Here is a 26,267-nt window from a genome sequence, read left to right on the forward strand (position 1 = left end):
AAACATCCATGACAGTGTTCACATTGCGCTACAGGTGGTGCTTGAAAATTAACAGATCCTGTCAAAATATATGTAATAATAGGGGGTCTTACAGGAATCCAATTGATTGCTAAGTCTAAAATCTTGCCATGAAAAATCAAATTTCTAGGCAAATGGGTAACTGAACTCAATCAGTAAATTCTTAAGCAACACTTTTATTACCCAAACCAAAATATTTAGTCTTGTTGCAAGTATAGAAAATCATATATATGATATATATATAATATATATACATAAAATTAAATAATAAAATAATAGTCATTGGTTAAAAATTCTTAGTAAAGTTAAAAACAGTTAATTTCTTCTCAGCTAAAGCGCTATGGGGAAAGAGTTTACCCATTGGAAATGGTCAACATTTATACCTGCAGGTGACTAGTTGTTGACATCAGGGCACTTAGTCAAAGTAGATAGTTTAAATTAGCAAAAGTATTAGTAGAAAATAAATGGAAATGTTTTATTCCATTACCAAAATAAACCTAAACATAGATGGGTAAAGATGTCCCCCTTTCCTGCTTATGAGCACTTATTTTCTTTTTGGAAGAAAGAGAAAGGGACGTTTTGAGTTGTAACATTTTGCTTTTAAAACTATGAACTAGAGCTCAATGCAAGAAATTCTCTTACATACCAAACAAAACCTGGTGTCATTATTTTCCACATCAGAAACACGGCAGTAATGAGGATTTCTATGAAGTTGCAGAAGAACAACTTGATATAGGAACAAAGTCACTTACAGAATACATTTAAACATTATGCAAAGGTACAACTACAGTTGTATAGATGAATGTTGTCACATCCAATGTACACTGGAAAGCTCCATTAATCAGGAATGACCAGAAGAAAATTTCTTACTGTAAAAGAACCTATCACATACATATGAAAAGGTCATTCGGAAAGTTAAAATGCACATAGACAACAATAAAATTATCATATTGCATTTATAATGTGACAAACTCTGAAGTTTGATACATGCAAAAATGATGGAAGGTGAATAAATACCATTTTTTTGCCAGAAGAGTTATTTTAGAGATAGATTTGTGACAAGGACTGGAATAAACACCGTGACAATTTGAGTTTAAGTAAGCAGCAAGTTGAGGTCTCCAAACCTGTATTGAGCTGGAAAAGAAAAACGGGAAAATTCCCTCATGGTTTCCCTAAGACATGCATTCACTGTGGCAAAGGGCAAGTAGACGTGCATTACAGGGGGAGTATGGGAGTGCTTCAGCGAAATAAGTTGATTATAAGCATTTTTCCAAAGCAATGCAGAAGCTTGATGGAGTGGTGAAGAGATAGAAAATTTGAAACAATCATCTCATTATTTCCTTGCAGAAGTGTTATTCCTCAGCTGACTGCTGCTTCAGGAATGGAAGGTGATGGGAACATATTTGGGGAGGTTTTGGCTACAGGACCAAGCAATGTTAGCAGCCAAAATGAAATAGTGTCATGACATCAACCGAAAATGTTTCAGCTGCAAGAAGCGGGATGCTGCACGCTGTGCTGAGATGACTGTATTCAACAGTGTCCCATCTGACATTGCATAACACAATCACCTGTGAGCGAGGGTCTCCTATAGCTGTCACAGGGACCGAACAATACACAGCACACCAGATGGCAATGCACAATCCAAAATGAGAGAGAGAGAGAGAGAGAGAGAGAGAGAGAGAGAGAGAGAGAGAAGAAAAGGGAAAACAAGCAAAACACGTGTCTGTCGTGCACAAACCTTCGGGTTCTGTGTTTTCTTTGTGGTGCACTTGCTTCAGCGGGCAGCAGAAGATTTCGTGACACTTAGCACGAAAGGGGGACTCTTTTTTCTTTAATTCCGCGGATTGGATGGAATCTTGTCGTAACATAATGTATTCCTGTGTGCCAGGGGGGGCGTCATCCAGAACTGTGGTCACCACATAACAAAATGAACTCAAGTTAGCGCTTCATGAAAGCATGAACATCTTCAATCAAACCTACTCCTAAGGAAAACTAATGAAACATTTTCATACAAAGTTTCAAGGAAACACATCTAAGAACTTGGTGATTTCATTTTAAGGGGTTGAAAATAATCCTAGGGAAAGCTAGATACCCACTTTGCTAGCACAAGGAAACTTTAACAGTGTTAAGTTGTACACATAGTGTAATACTTTCATTTTGATAGGGATACTTTATTTAACGAAACAGCACACAAAGCTCCCATTTCCATGTAAGAGACGTTATAAATATTTACAGATGAAATGGCCTAGTGTCTACTAATATCACTTGTTTCTCTTCTCAATCTGATTCTGACAGAGGTCTGACATCCGAAAGAATCCAAAGCCTTGATAAATATCTTTCAGGTATCCACTCCTTCAATGAAAATGAGAGATTCCTGTTGAATGCCCCCCAAATTAACAGCACATCAAAAGTCTGCCTGGCTGAACTATGGAAGAACAAGGCTAGGTTTGCAAATTTGGGCCTTAGATGTCCTCTAGGTTCCTGTGACCTCTAATTTTCATCCTAGGTTCTCTGTGTGTTTCTTAAGCAGGGTTCTGTTTTATTACTGTCTTTCCCTGGAAAAGCTCGATGTTTGCCTTTATAGGGTCCACAGCTACTTTCTTTAGTTTGAAAACCACCCACTAAAGTGGGTGCAAATTTGATTTACATTTGCAGAAACAGGGAACTGACCCAAGAATGGAGGTTTTCTTTCACACCCTTCCACAATGAGGCCACTCCATTTCCCTGGGAGTGAGTCAGTGCCTCCAAAGCTGTGATTAATGGCATGCTGACTCATTCGACTCCCCCAAATACATACACTTAACATGCATTTAGAAGAACTGATAGATACTGCCAGCCCATTTTTTGAAACAGAGAGAATAATACCTGTGGTGTATAAAATAAACAATTTATGGCTCAATTTAGATGATACCCAAGGCTCTGGTCTTGGCAAAGAATTCACAATTCATTGGCTTGGGTCTCAGTGGCTGTTAAAAACGTTCATGTGTCCAGATGCATATGTAGCAGAGGATGTCCTTGTTGGGCTCCGATGGGAGGAAAAACCCGTGGTCCTGCCAAGGCTGGAACCCCCCAGTGTAGGGGAATGTCAGGGGGAAGGGAAAGGGGGTATATAGGGAGGGGAATGGGGTAGGGGGCTTATGGACAGGAAACCGGGGAAGGGAATAACATTTGAAATATAAATAAAAAAATCCAGTAAAAGAAAAACATTAAAAACTTTCATGTGTATGTAGGGGGAGAGATGGTATGGGAAGTCATTTTGGCTTTAGAAAAAGTTTTTGACAGATAGCCTATATGTAAAAATGTTGTTAGTAAAATATGCAAGAAGGTAGTGAATATTTCAGTCTGAATCTCCTCTAGCATTCAGTAGCGGTAATAAAGAAATGTTATATAGACACACCATCACAGCTTTTCCTGGCAGAGAGTTCCCTTCATCTACAGGCAGTGTTACTATAAGTTCTTATAATCTTGTTGGTGAGTGCACGTGTTTGCTAGCAACAGCTGCTATTCAAAGCATTTGCAACGAGTTTCTGTCATGAGCAGATAGTCATGATAATGTACACACAAATTCCTGGATCGCAGCTGAAGAAAAAAATCTGGTTTTGTCACCCAAATATAAAAGAAACTTCTCCAAATTGGGACTCTTAAAAACATACTCCCCATTTATAAAAACCGAGAAATTCCATTTTTAGGAATTCCTATATATAAAACTTTTATTTAGATTAAAGGACAATTGAAGCTAAAAGAGAAAAACATGACTGTTGGGTATTACATATGGAATTTGTTACTAAAGACTATCCAATGAGTATTAGTAAATTGCCTTGCATTTTTATTGTTCAATACCAACAATGATGTCATAAATGGGCATTTCAGGAGATTAATGGTAGACCGAAGTAATAGCCTTTGGCTGACTCGCCAGCCATCAGCTTTTCCCAGCTGCTCATTAATTCCCAGAAAATGTCGTACATTGCCATCATTATTGTTTAATTAGATAGAACCGGTTATCTATAACATATAACACAATTCTAGCAAAAGCAACCTGCTGACTGATCTAAGAGCTAACCCCCAATTCATCATGATGGGGAAAGCATGAAGGTCACCAAAGTGCAAGCTAATTGCTTTCCACGAAATTCCCCTCCTCTCTCTCTCCCTAATTCTTCCCTCAGATTGGATTTAGCAAGTGCGAAAGGTGCCAGGATGGGAGCATTTAAGGAGCCGGCTGAGCAATAAGCACAGGCGCATTACAGTTCCTTGGAAATCATGAACATCTGGGACTTAATGGCTTTGCTCTGGGTCTCTGGCTGTCTTTACTCAATGCCTCAAACATCAGTCAATTCAGGCAAAACAGAAAACAAAGATAGTTAATCTAACAGTATCCTGGTGTTCTGTTGACCACGAGCTAGAAATACTCTGGATTTTTATTACTTGATTTTATTGTATAAGCATTGCTTCACTTGAGTCTATAAAAATACCTGAATTTGAGGATATTTTTAATGAGAAATATGGAATTATATGACAAAATTCACTTGTTTTGGGGGGTTTCCTCAAGTAGGAGAGTGGCTGTGCTTCTGACAGGATGACAGGAGCAGTAGGGAAAGACTCTTGCAGGACTGAGGACCAAGTAGCTCCTGTTGCATTTTCCAACCTTAGATTTATCCAGTCTTAGAATTTTATTAAAATTTGATTTAGCCAAAGGTTTCTGCCATTTTAAGGGTTCAACTTGTCTTTTTGTTTGTTTGTTTGTTTGTTTAAATTTTATAATTTTTCTCCATCTTTATTAACTTGGCTATTTCTTATTTACATTTCGATTGCTATTCCCTTTCCCGGTTTCTGGGCCAACATCCCCCTAATCCCTCCCCCTCCCCTTCTATCTGGGTGTTCCCCTTCCCATCCTCCCCCCATTACCACCCTTCCCCCAACAATCACGTTCACTGGGGGTTCAGTCTTGGCAGGACCAAGGGCTTCCCCTTCCACTGGTGCTCTTACTAGGCTATTCATTGCTACCTATGAGGTTAGAGTCCAGGGTCAGTCCATGTATAGTCTTTGGGTAGTGGCTTAGTCCCTGGACGCTCTGGTTGGTTGGCACTGCTGTTCATATGGGGTCTCGAGCCCCTTCAAGCTCTTTTAGTCCTTTCTCTGTTTCCTTCAACGGGGGTCCTGTTCTCAGTTCAGTGGTTTGCTGCTGGCATTCACTTATGTATTTGCTGTATTCTGGCTGTGTCTCTCAGGAGCGATCTACATCCGGCTCCTGTCGGCCTGCACTTCTTTGCTTCATCCATCTTATCAAATTTGGGGGCTGTATATGTATGGGCCACATGTTCAACTTGTCTCTTTATGACATGTAAACTGCCAAAATGTGACTTATGGTTGATTTTTGGACCCAAGACTCACATCTTTCTTGAAAGGCTGCTGAGTCTCATAAAAACAGTTACCTGTGCGAAAATTCAAATTATATACCTGGTGACTTAGCCTGAATTGCAATGCCCCCAAATCACAGCTTCAGACTCCTACAGGAGCAGTTCAGTGTTGGAGAAGAGAAGTGCACGCACACAAATCCACACATTCACAGACACACAGACACTGACAAGTGGCATACTCAGACATGGAGGGATCAAGAGTGAGTGACTTTAGTAGTGAGATGGGAGTTTGTCATGAGCACACTATAAATAGTTTTTATTACAAAACAAAACAAAACTCGATTGACAATTCTTGGGTGGGCCAGATAAGACCTAGATTTGTTTTCTGTGCAGCAACACTGGGCTAAGTATTACTAAAAATAACCTACACTTCTCTAGCCTCCTCAGCTATTAGCAAGATCGAGGACAGTGCCAAGAGGCAGACAGTCAAGAGGCAGGATTTTGAGACAAACATATGATAGAGAACTAAGCCAAGGTAGCCATTCAGAAATATATCCATTTCAAACTAGAGCTAAAGTACCAAACTATAATAAAATGTAATTTTATCTGATAAAATTAAAAGTTCCAATGAAATTTATCTTTTAAAGTTATTTTAATGAAAGAAGTTAATAATGTATCTTCCCCATGGATAGGGCAGTCTATTTCATACCTTATGAAAATCATACCAATAACTACAGCATTGGGTTCGGAGAACTACCCAGGAATCAGAAGTATGATAAACACTACAGTAAAACCCACACAGTAAAGTACTGCAAAAGTTTAGCCAGGCTCCTGGAGTGTTACCCATCAAGCCCACACAAAATATTCTTATACAAGCATCCCTTAATTACCGATAATCAGGACCATCACTGTTTCTTACCTTCAAAGATTCTAACTCTGTCGCTCATGAAATTTTCCATCATTATTCAAAGATCTCATGAAATTTTCTGTCATTATTCAAGGATATAAAAGCAACCGGGAGGAGCCTAGGAAACTAGGCAGTGCACAAAAGGTACTTGCCTCCCTCACTAGGCCATTATAATTCTCAATATTTGCTGGCTTCAACCAGAACCAGTCAATAAGCCCTCAATTATTTAATGATGTTATTTTTCTGCTTTTGAATGTACTTTTCCGCAAACATGATTCAACATAATTAACGATATGCAATTTTAAAGGCAAGCAAATTTGAGATCGCGAGGGCAAGGGGAATGAATGCAGCAAAGGGACTCTAGCAATCTAAGTTATCAGATATATATTAGTGACTCCAAGAAGAAAATGCTTTAGAAGCCTCATGAAACACAAAAATAAGGCACCACGCAGAGAGTACCAAACATCCTTACAAAATCAGAAAGACAATGAGAAGAAAATGGAGTAATTATCACAATTAGTCTTCCATGTGGCCGAACACCTGTCATGTGGAGCAGTACAAACATCCACAGCGTGTTAGCTCAGCACCTCCACCCAGCCTCCCAGATAACTACCTAATCATATGTATATGATGCTCAGGCGTTACTAACACAACAGATGCTGTCAGGATGGCAGATCAAATGTGAGGGGCTTAGAAAATTCAGTGAGTGAAAGGGGTTGGTACTAATACTCATTCTATTTGGTGAATGGTTATTTCTAAATTTTCACTTATGGTCTCATTTGTGATTTTCTCCATTCCCCAGTCAAAAACTAGTATGTTTCCTTCTCATCTATCTTCAGGTTATTTTGCTCTTTTCACCTTACAATGAAATGCAAATCTACCATGGTGGTCCCTACCTCATTTTCATCACATGCCTATCTTCCTGCTAATAGTAGATTCCACTGGTCCTATAATATACCCAGTTAGGCTGCCTTCAGACCAGGTTTTTGCTGTTTCCCCTGATCCTGACTGCCCTTTTGTGTACTTTATGGATCTACTGAAGTGTAATACCTCAGATATATCTTTTCAGCCAATTTAGGTAAGTGAGATAAGAGCTGTAATTATTTTATCTACATATCCATTCATCTCTTATCTGGGCTTTTCTCATAAGCTCCATGAATAAGGAACATTGTGTCTCATTTGCCTGTGTGCATGAAAAGTCCAGAACATAACCTTAGTCATTTATACTCAAACATTTATTAACCAAATGAAGGATTCTCTTCTTCACTTGGTCTTTCCTCAATAATAAGACTCAGTCACTCTTCCAACTCCTTCATCTCCTAATTTTCTGTGACTTTTGAGGAATATTGTGACATGTTGAGGATAGCTTTAGACTTACAGGCTTTTAATGAAAAGTAGTTTGATACTTACATGCAGATATATGACTCTGTTTATAACTTAATAGCCGCCTGGGGGCAAGAATCATGTCTCAGTCTCTTTGGGGGCTTGTCTTTGTTACTTTTGCCATGACAAAACATTATGGTAAAACAAAATGAAAAACCATAAAAGAAACTATTTAATTTGCAGGTTCACAGATGGTTTCAGAGGGTTAGAGTTCATGCTGCTCATGGTGGATTGAATGGCAGCAGGCAGCCAGGCACAGTGTTGGAGCAATAACTGAGAGCAGACATCTGATCCACAACCCTAAAGCAAATAGAGAACTAACTGGTGATGTCACGACTCCAAAGCAAGATTACATATATACTTGCTTGGAACACTTGTGAAGGCCTAGATACCTGGGCCTCACTAACTCTTTCTAGTTAGGAAACATGGTATTGGCAGATGGTGTTGATGCTGGTCAGCTTTCAGATTCAAAGAACCACTATCCTAAGAGATTTAGATTTGCTCTCCCAGTGTCCCTGCCTCCATGTCGTCGTCTCCTCTGCCTAGTACAAATACATTATATAAACTGGGGGCTCTTGGCTGCTGCTGAGCATTTGAACCACCTGGGGGAGTTTTAAAAGTAAAATACTCATGGTTGCATGCCAGGCTAATTAAACTAGAGTCTTAGAGTTGAGCCCTGAGCGCTGGTGGTTTTCAAAGTTCCTCAGGTGACTTGGATGTGTTGCCAGAGTTGAGAATTAGCATTCTAAGTAATCCTCTGCCTCCCCTTCTGCAATGAAAATCCCTCTATTCTTTTTCCTGGCGCAGGTTCAGATCTCTGATTAGTTTTGTTTTTCCATTCTTCCCATACATCAGTAGAGAGATGGCATGTATCCTTGTATGGTGGCTCTTTTCTTTTCACTGTACCACATCCTACCAATATTTACCCAGCAATTCTGTTTCAGACTGAAGAGGCACAGTGTATTTCTAAGAGGTTCACTACAGCTGATTTCAACCCTAGCCTGTATTCTAGTTTTTCGAAAGATTATCTCATCACTAGCCAGTTTTATTTAATCAAAGAGATCTAACCCCTATCCCTATTAATGCTCAGCACGAACTGGGGACATGAGACATGTGGCTTGTGCTGAAGCCATTTTGTGATGCTGCTTCCCCTCACAAAGGTACCTTTTCTATATGATTCCAATATGGGTTTCCTTGCTCTGTTTCAGATTTTACACCAGTTTTAAGGTCATGGCAGTTAATGCTCATAATAACAAAATGATTGTTAAAACGCACAGGGAACCTTGTTGGGTACTAGGTTTTCATTTAAGACATCATGACAAAGGAGATTGAGAGTGTATTTTGCAGAAACTGTTGCTTCAGATCCTCTAATTCATATTGTAACTGCTGCATGGAAGCAGTGCCTTGGGAGTTTTTAACGAAATATCCCTGCCGAGGATGCATGTCTGGAGATATGAATTTAATTGGATTATGAGTGTGGGTTGGGCTTTGATATTCTAAGCAGTTTTCCTACTGTTTCTAGAGTGCACTGGAGTGGACAAGGATTCTAAGTGAAAGGAAAATGGGGTGGGGCATGAACGTAAGCACAAAGAACTGCAGAAAGATGATACCTTCTGAGTAAGGAAAAACTTTAAAAGAAGCAAGACTTTAAAATGCTAGCCCTTTCATCAAGTGTGGACTATAAATGGACTATCCACAGAGAATGTTTGAAAATCTCTAAGATGGGGGTTGGGGATCTAGCTCAGTGGTAGAGTGCTTGCCTAGCAAGTGCAAGGCCCTGGGTTCGGTCCCCAGCTCCAAAAAAAAAAAGAAAAAAAATCTCTAAGATGTGTGATAGGGTCACTGACAAACACTTTACAACTAATCTATGGTTTCCAACCATAGCTTGTGTATCATGTACCATCAATGTGACCCTTAGATGTTGGGGATCCTTTCTTAAAGTTTAGCTTTCTAAGTCATAAACCAAAGCAACAATTCTTTTTTCCCAAAAAATATTTTATTTTATGTACATGAGTGTGTGTGTGTGTGTGTGTGTGTGTGTGTGTGTGTGTGTTTGTCTGTGTGTGTATGCATGCTGGAGTTACAGTAGACTGTGGCCCATAAGGTTGCTGTTGAGAAATGAAACTGGGTCTTTGATGATAGCAAAAGAACTCTTAACAGCTGAGCCATCTCTTTAGCCCCCATGTAACAGTTATGTTAACATGCATGTTTCATGTTTTTTCATGGACAATGAAAGACACAGAGACTCTCAACCCTGCCATGCCCACATCACCAGAATCAGAATTTATATTTCCTTAAGATTCAGAGCTTACTGCTATGTGCTAAGCACATTAGAGTTTGAGGTAAACCTTATGCATTTGTTGGTACACAGTCATATAGTTGGTATTAGATTTGGTTTCACCCATTGAGACCAAAAACTTGTTTTGGTAGATGTTAAAATATACTCAGAGAACAGAGTTGGTGAGGGAAGGTCATCACCTACAGTGCTATCCTGAGATAGTACATTTTCTACCTGTTTAGTAGATGATCAACGAAATACCAAGACAGCTGTTCTATCAATTAGAAAAAAATATTGTTAGCAGAAGCATCCATGTGTGCCCAGGATTGATATGTATTCATACATATTCAGCATATCTTAACTATATTAACTAATGCTAAATTTGACTTAACAATGAAAGTGTCTTTCCCAAGTGGGGTGGTGAGGACAAACCAAACCAGAAAAAAATTCAGAGAGAGAGAGAGAGAGAGAGAGAGAGAGAGAGAGAGAGAGAGAGAGAGAATAAAAATCTTCTCCCATTTGTACTATTGCTGGTAAAGTAAAGCTGTTTTGTGGTCTTAATTGTAATTTTATACTAGAAGTAGGAAGAGTGGTCCATAGGAGAAGGAAAATGGCTGACTCATGGATTATCAAATTGACCAACAAGCTGTATTTCTTTCAAGATGTTATCTGGAATTCCTTGAAAATGCTCCACTGTCACTGACTATATTGAAAACTTTTGTTTGATTTCACTTGTTTGTCAATGAATGCAAGTTGCTTCTGCCCACACTGTTCTAGGAAAAGAAACATTTAACTCATCTTTAAAATCATGTACAGATTGGTCCCAATTATTGCATTTACACATATTTGTCCATAGTCTTCTATGTATGATGGGTATCCTTCAACAAAACAATTTCCAGGCTCCTTGGCACATGAATGCTTTTCCACCCAATTCTGTAGTGGGTATGTGGTGGCAGTGTTTGTGATGAATGCTAGACAGATGTTTTTCCTTTTAAAAACAGTTAGCACAGAAGTTCCAGTTAAGCTCACAGAATGATGTCATATCTATTCAGAGAAATACTTTTGCCTGAAATCTTCTCAACCTTTAATCTTAAGACCTTTCTTATGCAATATCATAAACTCCATTCCTAGAGAGAAGGCCCATTTTCTCTCCCAAGTCTTATCCATTTTGAAAACACTGAAACTAATAGGAAGCAGTGTAGTTTCTTTGCCTGTACACTCTGACAAAAAACTTGCAAGCCTTCTAACCCCATCTTCCTAGAAGTCAGAAGTTGTGTCTCTGAACCATACTATTTCAGAGGGCAAGCTATAGGGACCCTGCAATCCTTTTACAGAATTCTGCCTTCAGCTTTGTATTTCAGAATTTGAAGGCTGATTCAATTCCGATGGGTCTAAGGAGAAGTTTAGTCCTGGTAGTTGTTCTACTTTGGTTTTGGTAGTTAAGAAAACTCTATGTCATGTAGTCTGCCAACTGCTTTGTGCAGGTCATTGGGAAATTCGAGTGCAATGTTGATTCCACACTGTGCAGGCATGGAAAAATGACTGATGACATCAACTTCTACTTCCACTCCTTCATATCCTTCCAAATGAGCAAACTCATATTCCTTTGTGTTAACCAGACAACACTTTTATTTTTAAGCAATCAATTTTCTTATTATTTTGATTCTGACCACTATTCTGTTGTCATATGTGTTTCTGTGACCCACCCCTGCCTCCTGTCACCCCAGTGACACCATTACAGACAAAAAAAAATCACTGAAGTACATTAGTGACCCCTCTTAACTGACCTTTGGGAAAAATCACAAGGCATGTACGAATGTATAGGCTGGTCTTTTAAAATTATCTTTCAGAAACTCTGAAACACAGGAAAGTCATTGTGCTTGGTAAACCATGGCTTCCCACATGCATTGACTGTGCTGGTTAGAGTAGCAGTGAACAGATTGAGAAGGTCTTGATCAGCAGAAGAAGGCTCCTTCAGTTGATCAAGACAACAGATCCAGTCCTCTTGTTTCATTTGAAATATGCACCCATTGAATCCTCTCTGTACTCACTCACAAATTGTACTCAAGCTCATCAGAATGCAGTTAGTATAATTTGGCTTCAGCATCATACTCATCAATTTGGAAACTCAAATGGTCTTCTATACCTCCAGGAAATATTTTTTTTTCTTTCTTAACCTATGTGCTGTAAAGGATTCATCTTTCTTACATAGTTAAAAGCAGCAGTTTCAGCTAATGGAACATAACTCTCAATTAAAATAATTGAAATCCACAAAATAATTGTAATAAGGAAGCATTCCAATTAAATGGGTGCTTTCCTTTGTACCCATGCCTGCCACCATTTCTTACCCCTCATTCAGTAAACAGCATTAGCTATTCTTTTCAAGAAGGCTGTCCCTGCAGGGGAGTCAAATGGAAGAATAGATTGTGCCAGGTTAGAATCCGTTCCAAATTTGTTTGGTAAGAATTTAAAGCAAAGGGTATTTGAGTTTATTTACTCTCACCAGCACTTCTGTTTAAGAAAAAAAGAGGAGGCATTATGGTTGTAAAAGCCTCAAGCCATCAAATATCCTTAAAATAGCATTTAATGATTTAAGTGTAAATGAATCATAAACACTTAGATTTTGTTGTTGTTTTATTTCCTTTTATCGAAGATAGATTATTTTTGTCTCACATAATGTAACCTGGTTATCATTTCCCCTCCATCTACTCCTCTCAGCTCCTCCCCACTGCTGTTCCCATCCAGATCCACCCTCTTCTGTCTTCTATTAGAAAACAAACAGGCTTCTAAGAATGGATAATAGGGAAAAAACCGAGTACATCAGAATTAGACAAAATAAACAGAGGGGAAAGAGCTCAAGAAGAGACACAAGAAACAGAGATCCAATCACTTGCACACTCAGGAATTCCATAAAATCTCATAAAAGCACTAAAGTGGTAGCTGTAATAATGCAAAGGCCACATAAGGTGACAATGAGAGGTGAAATATATAAGTGAAATAAAATAAAACTTAATAAGGTAATTTTTTTTCTTTAAAAAGGAAGGCCATGACACAACATTATGGAGAACAGGAACCTTTAAAGATGCCATTGAATTAATTTTCTGTTGGCCATCTACTGCTGGGCAGGCAGCCTACACTTAATAGTGCTTTGTTTCCCCAGAGAGAGTCCCTTGAAGGAAACGAAGTAGTCCTGGGCACGTAGTTTTCTCTTGGAGACTGCTTCCACGTTAGGGATAGGGCATGTGTCTACTTCTTTGAGCTGTAGGAACTCCCTTGGTGCAAATCTGTACAGGCACTGTGCATGCTGCCTCAGTCTCTGTGAGTTCATATGTGCACCAATCCTGTTGACTTAGAGGGCTCTATTTTCCTGGTGTCCTGGATCCTCTCTGAGTATTATACTCCTTTAGGTTCCTCTTCTCAGGATTCCTTAAAGAATTTGATGGGGCATCCCTTTTAGGGCTGAGTGTTCCAATATTTCTCATTCTCTGCACAATGTCTGTCTGCATATCTCTGTATTTGTTTCTATTTGCTGCAAGAGGAAGCTTCTCTGATGAAAGCAGAACAAGGCATGGATCTAGGATCATATAGAATGTCATTAGGAACCATTTGTTGCTACATAGAACAGTAGTATTTGGTTTTACCCTAGGTTCCTGGGCTATCTAGTCTTTGGTTCTTGGTTACCGATTAGTGTCTTGGAATAGGCCTTCAATGAAATGAGATGCTGGTTTGTTTATCCCATAAACTTTGTGTTGGCGTTGCACTACCATATCTTGTAGACAGGACACCATTATAGAGCAAAGAATCTGTGGCTGGGTTGTTAGATATATTTTATGCAGGGTACATTTCTGTACCAATGATGCTAGCACATAGGTGTGAAGGTTCTAGGTAGGTACCAGTTTGATCTCTTCATAGTCAATAAGTTGTGTGGGTGTTGCCTTCAGCAATGGGCCTTTCTAGTCAGTTTCTGGAGAAGAATCTATAGTCTGGGCAACAGCCTGGATTCTTTGGGATTTCCATGGGACCCCTTTAGTCAACAACTTGATTAGATATAACCCAATCCTGGTATATAAACACTTAGGTCTAACTTCCCCATCGCCTCCCTGAAATACCAGCTCTTCAACTGAGGCTTTAATAAAAGAGCACCTTTTCTTTTTTTATCCTATTAAAAGCAAGGTTCTCCAAGGAAGAATCTAAATGGGAATTAGTACTCATATTTAAAACATATAATATTCTCCACAGAAGGGGAAGAACAAAGATTTAGGAGCCAGAGGGGCGAGGACAATGTGAAAACATGAGCCACATAGTCCCATAAGCAGGGCTCATAGAAGTTCACAGAGACTGAAGTGACCATCACAGAGCCTGCATGGGTCTGCACTAGGTCCTCTGTATAGATTTTGTGTTTATATAACTTGGTGTTCTTGTGGTACTCCTAACAGTAGGAGTGGGGGGTGTCTCTGATTCTTTTGCCTGCTCTTGTTACCCCTTCCCTCTTGCTGGGTTGCTCTGTTGCTCTTTATGCAAGGGCTGTACCTAGTCTTATTGTAACTTGTTAAGCCATGTTTGGTTGATATCCCTGGGAGGCTTGCTTGTTTCTGAAGGGAAACAGAGGTCAAGTGGGTCCACGGAAGAGGGGAGGTGATATGGTGTGGGGAGGGGATTGGGAGGGAATCTGCAGTAAGGAGTAATTTATGAGAGAATAAGTTAAAAAGGAAACAAACCAAACAAAACTAACATGTGTGACGCTACTCACAGTATTTAAGTGATAAAATCAATGTCTCATATATATTCCTTATTTCACAAAATATAGTCAATATTCAAAACAAGTCATGAGGCAGATAACTGTTGCTGTCTCATAGAGAATGAGGGAGATTAAAGAACACATTCTATGTAACCCAACTGTCAAGATGCAGAGCTGGCTTTCCAACCAAGGTCACTCTGCCCTCCATAGTGCACATCATAGCCAGGTAACCCTATCTCCTCCTTGTTTCCATATGTAGGCTGAATGATAGCTTCCTCAAGAATACCCACATTCTATCTGTATAGCTATATCTATATTGCTCTGTGATTGTCAGGAAAATTCAAATTGACATTTCATGAGGATTATTGAGATAAATGTAAAGGAAAGTCAATCATGTCATTTTAGTATTGATTTTCAAATATGCACATGAAATGCTGTTTTATTATGACTTCAACACACACGCACGCACACACACACACACACACACACATTTTATTTCTTTTGCTCTTCTTTTGCTCTTCTTTGATTTCCCTTCTTTGTAACACACTCTTGCTGGTTTTCTGTTTCCACATAGTTCATTTTCTACCTTCATTTTGTGTGTGTGTGTGTGTGTGTGTGTGTGTGTGTGTGTGTGCGTGTGTGTGTTTGTGGGTGTGTGTGTCCATCCATGCATACATGTGTAAATATAGATACATCTTGTGATTAACTTGACACAACCTAGAATCATCTGTGAAGAGAGTCCCAATAAGAACTTTTCTACATTAAGTTGGCTTGTGGATATGTCATTGGGGAAATGACTTAATAATTGTTGTGGAAAGTACCAGGTCATGTGTGGAGCGGCTCTTCTTAGACACAGGATCTCATACTATGTAATTATAGAGGAGAGGCTGAACACATGTATGAAATGATGGATTTCACTTTGCTTTTTGACATTGGCTATGATAAGACCTCACTTGACTACTTGACATTCCCACATAGACTTCCTTTTACAGAGAAATTGCAACTTGGCATGGTAAGCAGAAAAAGTCTCTTTCCTCTTCAGTTAATTCTATCAGGATATTTTATCACAGCCACAGAAATAAAAGCGAGAACACCTCTTGTGAGAGAAAACATGGGTTACTTGCTTTTTTTTTTTGTTTTCATTTTGTTTTGTTTTTTGGTGTTGTTGTTTTTGTTTTTGTTTTTTGTTTTTGAATCTGGCTTGGGAACTTAATAAAATGATTTCTAACTCCATATATTTTTCTACAAATGAGGTAGGAATCTTAAAATCCAGAAGGAAGATGAGGAAGGTTAGGTTAGAATTAGGGTTTCATCTACACAATGAAAACAAAAGATGCAGAGGAGACAGTGAGATAAGTCATACTCTGATACTGCTGGCCCTTTGTCCAGAAGAAGAGAGCAGTGATCAAAAGAATAAACATTACTTCTCGATTCTGGGAATGGTCGTGCTTTAGCAGCCAACATGGAAATAACAATCACTGACCTCTAAGAAACTTAATTCTGCTAATGAAGAAAATTAGAACGAGAACAGACCTACAGCCTCTGTAAAGAAATGTAGCTTGCTCTTCCACCATGGAAAGATGTATCCATGATTTATGATCTACAGGACTATAAGACAGTTTAGGTAGTTTGATCTATTAAATTTATGGTACTTGTTATAGCAATAATTGAAAACGATGGGATATTCAAGCTCTGTCTCTAAAGAGCAATTGCCTTTTAATGCTTTCTTAAGTTATTCTGATATCAATTATCAAATAATGTATGTATAATCAATATATTCACTAAGTTTCTTTGAAGATGGTTTATCTGCATCTATATGTGCACTACATGTATAACTGGTGTTCATGGAGGCTGAAGAATGCAGTAATTTCGCCTGGAACTGGAGTTACAGGCTGTTGTGAGCAGCCCTGCAGCTGATGGGAACCAAGCTGATGTAAGCTAAGAGGTCCAAGAGTCTCGAAGACACTGAAATAGAGTTGCATTGAACTGCCCCTAGATTCATATAAGAAGATACAAACTTCATGGCTTAAGCACCTAATATTTGCTGAAGTATAAACTTTTTTCATGGAAAAAATATAAGGGCTCACTAAGAAGAAGAACAGAGTAGAAGTCTCAAGGAAGTATAAAAGAGTGAGGCACAGGACTGTGAAGGGGAAGAAACCATCCAGTAGAGTGTTCTAACAACAAAGGTCCTGAGATTGCTGTATGAAAATGAAGGCCAGCATAGCTGAGACACACAGACTGATTGAGAATGAGATAAAGGCAGCGCTGGACCAAGGGCTACTCATAGACTATCACTATATTACTTATAGTCCGTTTGTACTTTTGTGTTTAGAGGGAGGTTCTCACTTACTATGTATCCCTGGCTATCCTAAACCAGGCTGGCCTCAAACTCAAAAAGATCTGCCTGCCTCTGCCTCCCCACTGCTGGTATTAAAGGCATGCGCCACCAAACCAGATCAATTACTTATCATTGTTAACATAATATTAATGCTATATGAGTATCCATGAGTATTATCTGGGGAATAATGACAACAGAACAAGTTTGCATGTATTTGGCACTTGTGCCATTTATTTAATATGGTCTCCTGTATCCCAAGGGTCAAACTGATCTCTACCTCCCAAATCTTTGGATTACAAACATGCACAAACTGTGCCGGACTTACTTTCCTTTCTGTTTTTGCTTACTTGTCTTCTCACAGGATCTCAACACTCTCCCTAGGCTGGTCTGTAACTCACTTTGTTACTTAGGTTAGCCTTGAATTCACAGACCTCTTCATGCCTTGTTCTCGGGTTACACTGCAATGTTCTGGGATTACAAATGCAAGCCGGCATGCTCAGCTTCCATATTCCACTTAAGAAAAATGTTGTTGACCTGATGTTAGCATAGGAACCTGCAGGTACACAATCCAATCCATAGAACAGAGAGTCATAGGTCCACGTATGTGTGTGTGTGTTTGTGTGTGTGTGCGTGCGTGTGTGTACATGCTTGCATGTTGGTATGTTCTGATTCATCATTCACACTTTTGGAGGAAGTGGTGCACTACTGGGACTATATGAGAAACTAGCATTCCTAGCTTAGCTACTACATTTTCCTTTGTCCATTAAAGTCAGTTCACCAAAGAAAGCATGCACTTGACTATGCTATTTTGATTACATATGGAAGACACAGGACAGGTAAACATTAAAAAGGAAAGAACAAAGAATGGGCTCTCTTGTGACTGAAATGGCAAATCGTGGCTTGCTCCTTCACAGATGGCATAGGTAGGAAACATGCTAATTTAAAAACCTGCTCTAGAAAATCATTGGTTATTTCTGATATTCATGTAGCCCCAGAGGAGTCTTGTCAAAAGCCCTTCTACAAAAACAAAAGTAAAGGACCAGGAACAAAGTAATGCAGGACACATACCTGTATAGGTACACTGCCAAGGGACAAGTGTCAACTGTGAAGTCATTCTTCGTGAACTACATTGGAAACAACTGTCCATAGAAGGAAGCAGCGTAAGTGCCCTGAATGTGATTTCTATTTCTCTCTGATGGCCCTTCTTGTTGGAACACACTATTGTGCCTGAGATTTTTTTTTGAATTAAAAATGCATACTGAAAGGTCTGGGCCTTTGGAAAGTTATCTCTGTTGTCATCTGGAAATTGGAATATGCCAGTCTTCACAACCTTCAAAAATGTTATCTGGAGGAGGTGAAGAATTTCCAAGGTTCCATACATAAGACCCTCTGTTTTCTCCCTAATATATATCTAACTTCAGATTTAAGATTGCTCTCAGGATAGCCAGTGAAAATGGCCTATACAATTAGAAAATGGTCTATACCTATACAATTAAGTATTTATTTTGTGGGTAGTTGAAGAGGTGCTTTCTAAGCTGCTATGAAATTCAAAAGAAACAAAAACCTTTTAGAGTTGTCTAAAGAAGGTTCATTCTGTTCTTTTCTTTCCCATGGCTTTGTGTAACATCCATTTAACTGACAGGCTCTCAGAGATGGGCATAAGATGCATGAAATATTCTCAGCTCCTCGAGGTGTCACGACTAAAATCCTTGTCTAGCAGAGACATCTCCAGGTGAAGCCATGGCAACCATGGAAAAGCATTTTATGCTGAAAACAAGATGGGTCACAGGTATATCTAGGAAGTTAATAGAGAACATGGATCCATCTACAGGTAACATTGTATTCTCAACAATTCTGAAGAAAGCCATTGTATGTAATTGCACCTGCTCTTTAAGAAACTCTGGGAATCCATTAACAATTTTGTGGGAAGCATAAAAGGAATGTGAATAGTTTTTTTTTTTTTTTGAACATCTGTATTCATGGTGGTTACAGAGAAGTGAAGGAAACAGAAAAGGTAATAAGTATGTAGGCAAACCTGCATGTTAGAACCCAGGAAGCCGAAGCCTCTTGCCTACTTTTTTGGATTCATCTCTGCTTTATCACTCTTGTTTGGACTGGAGTTTGCTTATCTTTCCATAGTAGCCAACTGCTAGCTCACAGTCTAAAGCATTCACATTGTCATGTGACATCCACCAACTGATTCAGTAATAGCTTGAGAAATGCATCTTCTCCATGATTTAGGCTCATGGAAATACTGGGAACAGTAGGAACTTAAAGATTCCCTGGTTTGTTCATGGGATGATCCCAGTTCGTTGTAGGAGAGATATAAAATTAGTGAAAACAGATTTCTACTTAGTTTTATGTGTGAAAATGCCTATTAGATGGGATGTCAATATATGTGTTTAAATACTATTTAGGGTAAGTTTTTTATGTCTGTGGCATGTTTTTCCAATCACTGGAATAAGTGAAACACTGCTGTTTCCAATAGTAACAGCTATCATCCACTCATTCATTGAAAATCTGAATAATGAAAAGGCTGAGCACTTTTGAGTAGGGAAAAATATATTTGTATGATATCATTGGAATTACGTCATTGGCCTTTGTTTGGCTTAAGAACGTGAACTAATACATGAACCCTCCTGTGGCCTTCAGCTTTCTAACTGGTACTACATCTTAGATCTTAGATGTTAGAACTCTTGTCTCATCCTACTTGTGAAAGAATTAGTTAATTATGATGTCTACACCTACACCTACACACACACACACACACACACACACACGCACACACACACACACACACACACACACACACACACCCACCACTTGCTCTATTGAGCATGCATATTTAAAAACCCTAACACAAACATTTAGGGTATTTGCTTAGGAACATAGGAGTACAATTTCCCCACTTCTTAAGTGACGTTCAACTTATTTACACTTATATTTATTTTAAACACATCATTTTTCTTCCCACTTCAATCTTGACAATGATGATTAATAATTCATGTAGATGTGTCCATCAAGGTGTCCAGTGGGTTACAACATTATGTAGTCCCTTCATTAAAATGTGGCTAGAGAAGCTGAGAAGATGAGCCAATTGATAAATGCATGCCATGTAAGTGTAAGGACCAAAGTTTAGATTCTCAGAATCCATATGGAAGATTTCCAGTTCTAGCAGTCATTTATAATCCCAAGGATCCCTAAAGCAAAATGGTTAAGCAGAGCAGATAGAACTGACAAGCTTTGGGTTCAATAAAAGACCTTGTCTCATTAAATAAAGTGGAGAAAGATAAAAAATATCCAACATCACCCTGACAGCCACATGAATGTGAACACACACACACACACACACACACACACACACACACACACACACAAATATATACTGTGAGGCAGAACCTTGAATGAGATTTTAGCCAATAAAATGAAGCAAAGGTAAAGAGATTTTAACAACCCGGTTTATATCCCTCATCAGATGATATTAAATTCCTCAAAGGGGACATTAGTGGAATGGAGAAATGGTTCATACTTTATAAGCACTTGCTGCTGTTAGAACCTGGTTTCAGTTCCCACCACCCACATGGTAGTTCACAAACAATTGTTACTCTAGTTCTAGGGGTTATGAATCCTCCTTCTAGTACACTTATAGGCTTTGAATAAATGAAGTGTCATGTGATCAGGACTGGGATAGGGGCAGGCCCAAAAGACTCTGGGTAGTCAAGGATCTGAGAATGGCCTGTGGCATGACATTTACTAATAAATAATATGTTGTTCCTATAGCTATTAAATCCTTCCAATATTCAAAGGAGCTGAGGAACATGTGTTTCATATAGAAATATAGTACAGTCCATACTTTTAGCAGATCTTGTGTTATTCTGAGAAGTGGGGCCAGCTATATGTCGTGCATTTTGCCATGCCAACCAATATCCAGTGGCATGAATTTTGCTAGTTATAAATGCTATTTCTGTGAAGCTTTGGTTATGAATAATGAAGAAATAGACTGGGTCATAGATTTGCTCTATCTCTAATATATTTGGGATTTCCGTACTGATTTCCCAGGTTTATACACTAATTTCAATCCCCAATAACAAGCTAGAAAGGTTTAGCTTTCCATGCCCATATGCTAACTACCATATGATGCTTTTAGTTTTCTTGATTGCTATCATTCTGACTCAGGTGGAAGAGAAAACTCAATGTAGTTTGAATCACGATGGCTGAAGAAGCTGAATATTTTTCCTGTAAAGCCAAATAATCCAGACATAGAAACATAAGTTTACCTGTATGCCCTCATATATGATACTTAAAAGATATACAGAAAGAAATTAGAGTAGTGGGGAAACAGAGGAGACTGACAGGGTGAGGCAGAAGGGGCAGGGCAAGAGAGGGCAGTGGATAAGTGGGTGCTTATGATCAAAGCACAATATATACATATAAAATATCACAGAGAAGCCCACTAATTTTAAGTTAATGCTTATTAATGATTATGATTTAAAAAGGAAGGAGGTATACTGTTATTTTAAAAGTTGCTAAAATTACTGTGTTCTGTAAAGATCACCATGATAATTAAGCATTTTGGTGGATTCCTTTAATCCCAACTGTCAAGAATTGAATACCTTGTTTAAGCAAATCTTACACAGAGACATGTCAGTCTGGTTTATGGGTGCAGAAGGATTCTAGCTGGATTCTAAACCTTCATCCTCATGTCAAGTTGGAAAAGCACCGCCCTACCTTAAGTAGGATTTATGACTAGGAAAAAGAGGATGAGGAAACCTTGTTTCAAACACATTATCATTTTCTCTTCTTCTAGGAGAGTGGAAGTCACCACTTGTTCCTTGAGTGCCAAGTAAGGCACACATGTCGATATAAGATATAATGTAATAAAGACACATAGCCATAGGCTCAGGCCAATTGGCAGTGATTTTATTTTGATAACCAGCTAATCAAGAATTCTATGAGCAACACTCCAATACCAGCACCCACCCCAAAGCTACTAGTCCACCATTACAGGACCCCAGTAAACAAAGTCAGCTGCTGCAACTGTTTCCTTTCCAATGTAAATTTAGAGAGATGGTCTATAGTTTGAAATCCAATTGTTTCTGCAGGAGACAGAATTTGTGTGAACCCAGCATTAGTTGGTCAAAACTTTGTCAAAATGACAGACAGCTCACTTTTAAAATAGGAAGCTAGGGCCTACAATTATCAAAGCATGCATGGGTTAAGGGAGAAAAATTGTTACTCTTTTCAACAGGCTAGAGGGCATGCTACCGGGAATCTGGGGTATGCAGCTATGGCTACTAAAAGAATGGTGAAAAAAGCAATAGGATCAGTTATTTCAGCTGTACAGAAGAGCAAATCAAAACTGATCCATATGTGCTGTATTTGTTGTTGTGGTTGTACAGCAAAACTCTGACCCAGGGTAGAAATATCCCTATATATCAGACGATTTTGTGGCTAGACCAGGGATTGCAGAATCATCTGACAGCAAGTCCCTATCCTCCATGCTACAGAATCCCCCTTTCTGCAGTGATAAGGAAAAAGAGAGATGATAATCAGTGACAAGTAAGTTCCAGGGATAGTGAGTCCTGGGCTCTGCTATTGTTTCTTACTCATTTCCTGTGGGACCTATGGCATGATAGTTTTTATTGGGATCCTGTGGCACTTTGTCTAAAAACACAGTGCTGGAAGACGGCATGACTATACTGTAAAATGAATGATGATAGGCTAAAACGCCAACACTAATGTGCATGCCTGTACTTGAGGGTACTCTGAATTCCAACCTCTCTTACATTGTGAAGAATATTATGATGGCAATACCAGTAATCTCAGGAATGCTAGCAGCAAGTGTTTATTGATAGTTTATAAGTTCTATTCCTATTGCTAATTAAAAAAGCATTTCCAAGAATCCTCTTAAAGTGCTAAGGTAAGAAAATCTGACGGGTCTTTCACCAACCAGAAAGTAATAGAGTAGTCAAAGGACATGAGTTTCCCAATTTTATCATCCAGCCACTGTTATCATTTCACTTATTATTTTTTCCAGACTTGAAACTCAAGTAGTTCAATAATAAATCTCATTAACTGTGGGTCTCAATATTTTTTCTTATCACTGTGCATGAATCCCAATTCCCTGGGCAATATGATATCAGCAAATTTCCCACAAGTTCCTTCAGTACTGTGACACAGTGAAATTTTAGTTACAGTAAAGGTATTTTGTATTCAAATTGACTTTTTTGTGTACAATTATGGAAAAATTAAAAAATTAACATACTGTCATCATTCTATGCTCTCCTCCATGGAAAGTAGTTGTCCTCAATAAAACTAGTCAATAATCAACATTATTTGTATCTGATGCTATCAAAATGTTTTGCTAAAGTGATGAAAAACACAGAATGTTATCATACTGATATACAGAAAATGCAAGCATAATGTGGTCTCACCACTAGATTCTTAACCAAGTTTTTAAACTTAGCATTTCAAGTTAAAAAATGTGTTCCCCACCCATAAGGAAGGGGAGGGGGGAGGGGGATGTTTGCCCAGAAACCGGGAAAGGGAATAACACTCGAAATGTATATAAGAAATACTCAAGTTAATAAAAAAAAAAAAAAGAAAGAAAAAAATGTGTTCCCAATTTAATTTGATTTTGGTCTTCATGGCACCTAAAATAAAAAAGGACAAGTAATTGTAACACGGAGGGAAGCTAAGGCCCAGAGAATTATTGCCTTACGTTCCCCCACCAAAATGCATGACAGAAATAAGAAATTCAATTCTGACACTGTTGCCAGTGAGATTCAATAAAGTCATTATCATATCTCCTGATTCAGCAACTATTACCTCCCAGATGCTGTTCTGTACTCTGTCTTGGGCATCCGGGTTTAGACAAAACAGTGAATGTTAAATAAGTCTTGGCCTCTTCCTGTGTAATGTTACACAGCAGTTGAGAGAGGGAAGGTATATGCATGACAGGTACATTGGTATGAATAGATAAGCTTTTCTTTCTTCAGGGCACCAGGCTAGACACAACACTCAAAAATATCTACCCTGACCACTTTTGAGCAGAGCAAACGGGGGCCTGCTGGGAAACCGAGAGGCAACCCTGAGAAGTCAATGCCCATTAGACAAGGGATTATTCAGTTACAGTCTGTCAGCATTGTTGCCTTTTGAGATTAAATTGCTCCTGACAACTATTTTATGTTTGTTTGTTTGTTAATTTAAATGGAACTACAACAATAATGAAAAGAACTGAAAGGTACTCCCAAAACGGGGTAAGAAATTGTGCTTTTAGAGTGAAATACAAATAACTAATCAGAACCTCCACATACATAGCTGCTGGAATAGATGTAAATCCTTTCCCCCATTGAATTAAAGGGAACAAATTTTTAATTTTCCAGTGTAATGGCAAGAAGATTATAAGGAGCTATGTCTACTGAGTTTGGTATGAATTTAAGTACAGGCAGGTATATAAAGACCAATGTGTGAATGCTGTCAGTTAGAGGCATGGTCATGCTCAGCACTTAGAGGTGGGGAAGTGGAGGTACCACTGTTGCCAAATGATCCACAGGAATTACCCAATTCTAGCTAGTGCTTCTGCATAGCATGTTTTTGCACTGTTAGACTTACTCTTTCTGGCCAAATGGGATAAACTGCCAGCCTAGCACATGTCCCAGCATACATACCTAGGAGTCATGAATTTCCCTCATTTATCTAGTTTTACCATGTGGTAACTTCACTTGGCCATTTCATTTGGCAATTCTGTATATAACAGATGAATTTCTGATGGCAGATTCAGAACTGTGCTCTAGGCCTGACAATCATATCAAGATTCAGGCTTGAGTGTTAGGGGAATGAGTAAGGCCTGAGTCACCCTTACTACTTAAAATTAAAGCTCATATGGATCAGTGAAAGTGACGCAATTACTCATACTATGAAATTTCAGAAAGCTTAAATATGACAGACTACAACAACAGTGCATCAAGCTCTTCTGAAACAAAGAACTTTCCCACTGTACACAGACTAGGAGCTCCTTCAATATTTTTAAGCTGCAACTCATTGGCCGTCATTCCATATCATGATTTGGAAAAACCACGTTAGAAAGTATACTATCAAACCATAATAATAAGCAAGGGAGACTCCTGACACCAAAGCACAAGCCATTAAGGGAATTTTATGTTAACAATGGAAAACTAAAACACATATCTACTAGCTTCTCTATAGTGTATTAAGTATCCATTCACCAATCCCTGATCTACAAAACCTTGATTGTTCAGTAGCTATAGAGGCAAGTCATCCTCAACAATCTGAGGTAGACTGATATCTACTTTTCACTGTGTGTTTGCTATTGAGAAATGGAGAGGCAAAAAAGTAATAATCAACCAGGAATCCAGAAAAACAAAAATAAAAAAGAGGTTCAATTATGTTGCAAAGATATTAAGACAGACAAGGATACACATGGTTGTACAAGACATAAGGGAAAGAATATTAAATGATGTAAAAATTAATTTGTACCCAGTCCATAATCTTATAGCTAGGAGAACCTTGCAATAGGAAGTCAATGCAGGTATCAGGAAGCCTTACTGAGATGATTGTTAATTCAGCCAATTACATGTAGAGAACAAACATTTGGCTTGAATAAATGACATCTACATAGCAAGAGAAATTGGACCAACCATATTATCAAGAATAATACCTAAACGAATGGTAAATCAGTGTTCTCCCTTCCCACTGATCCCAGGAACAGGTAGCAGTCCTAAGACTTGAGGCATATTACTATCTCTTACTTACTAGCTTTGGGATCTTGCCTGAATCATTTGAATTTGGAATATGCATTTCTTCATCTGTGAGGACGACTATATTCCTCTGCATATTTTACAAAGTAATATTATCTAATGTGGAAGACAGGACAATGACTAGCATTAGAATTGCTCTGCATCAGTGTGTTACAGGAAGAATGCAGGGCAATGAAGAGCTCAGGCATGCGAGTTGTACTGACCTTACATATTCGGAGCAACCACTATGGAAGGGGAGCAAGTATTCTCAGGACCATGTTCAAGTCCACTGCCATAGGTGCATCAGCTGGAGAGCTCCAGGACCCTGGATTTTCTTCATCATGCCACATGAAAAGATTTTCAGTAGAAACTTTCTTACACTGCTTGCTACAGTCTATATTTATAAACAGGCATTACTTGAGAGATTTGTTCTCTAAATAATTCCCTGTAAAAGAAGTCGGTGGTCCTACATTCATGCTATGAAGGTGA

General features: G+C 38.7%; 1 protein-coding gene across 7 annotated transcripts in view; it reads right to left on the bottom strand.

Moving 5' to 3' along the window:
* The window catches only part of Fgf13 (fibroblast growth factor 13), a 516,781-nt gene that overhangs the window by 189,938 nt on the left and 300,576 nt on the right, over window positions 1-26,267 (bottom strand). For 4 of the 7 annotated variants that reach the window (NM_001431643.1, NM_001431644.1, NM_001431645.1 and 1 more), the window contains exon 3: window positions 1,757-1,924. The exons of the other annotated variants lie outside the window; for them this stretch is intronic. In NM_001431643.1, the coding sequence (NP_001418572.1) occupies window positions 1,757-1,924 (168 nt within the window). The remainder of the gene's footprint in view (window positions 1-1,756; window positions 1,925-26,267) is intronic. 7 annotated transcript variants of the gene reach the window in all.

The sequence above is a fragment of the Rattus norvegicus genome, chromosome X (genome assembly GCF_021556685.1).
Source record: "Rattus norvegicus strain SHRSP/BbbUtx chromosome X, alternate assembly SHRSP_T2T, whole genome shotgun sequence".
NCBI classification, from domain to species: domain Eukaryota; kingdom Metazoa; phylum Chordata; class Mammalia; order Rodentia; family Muridae; genus Rattus; species Rattus norvegicus.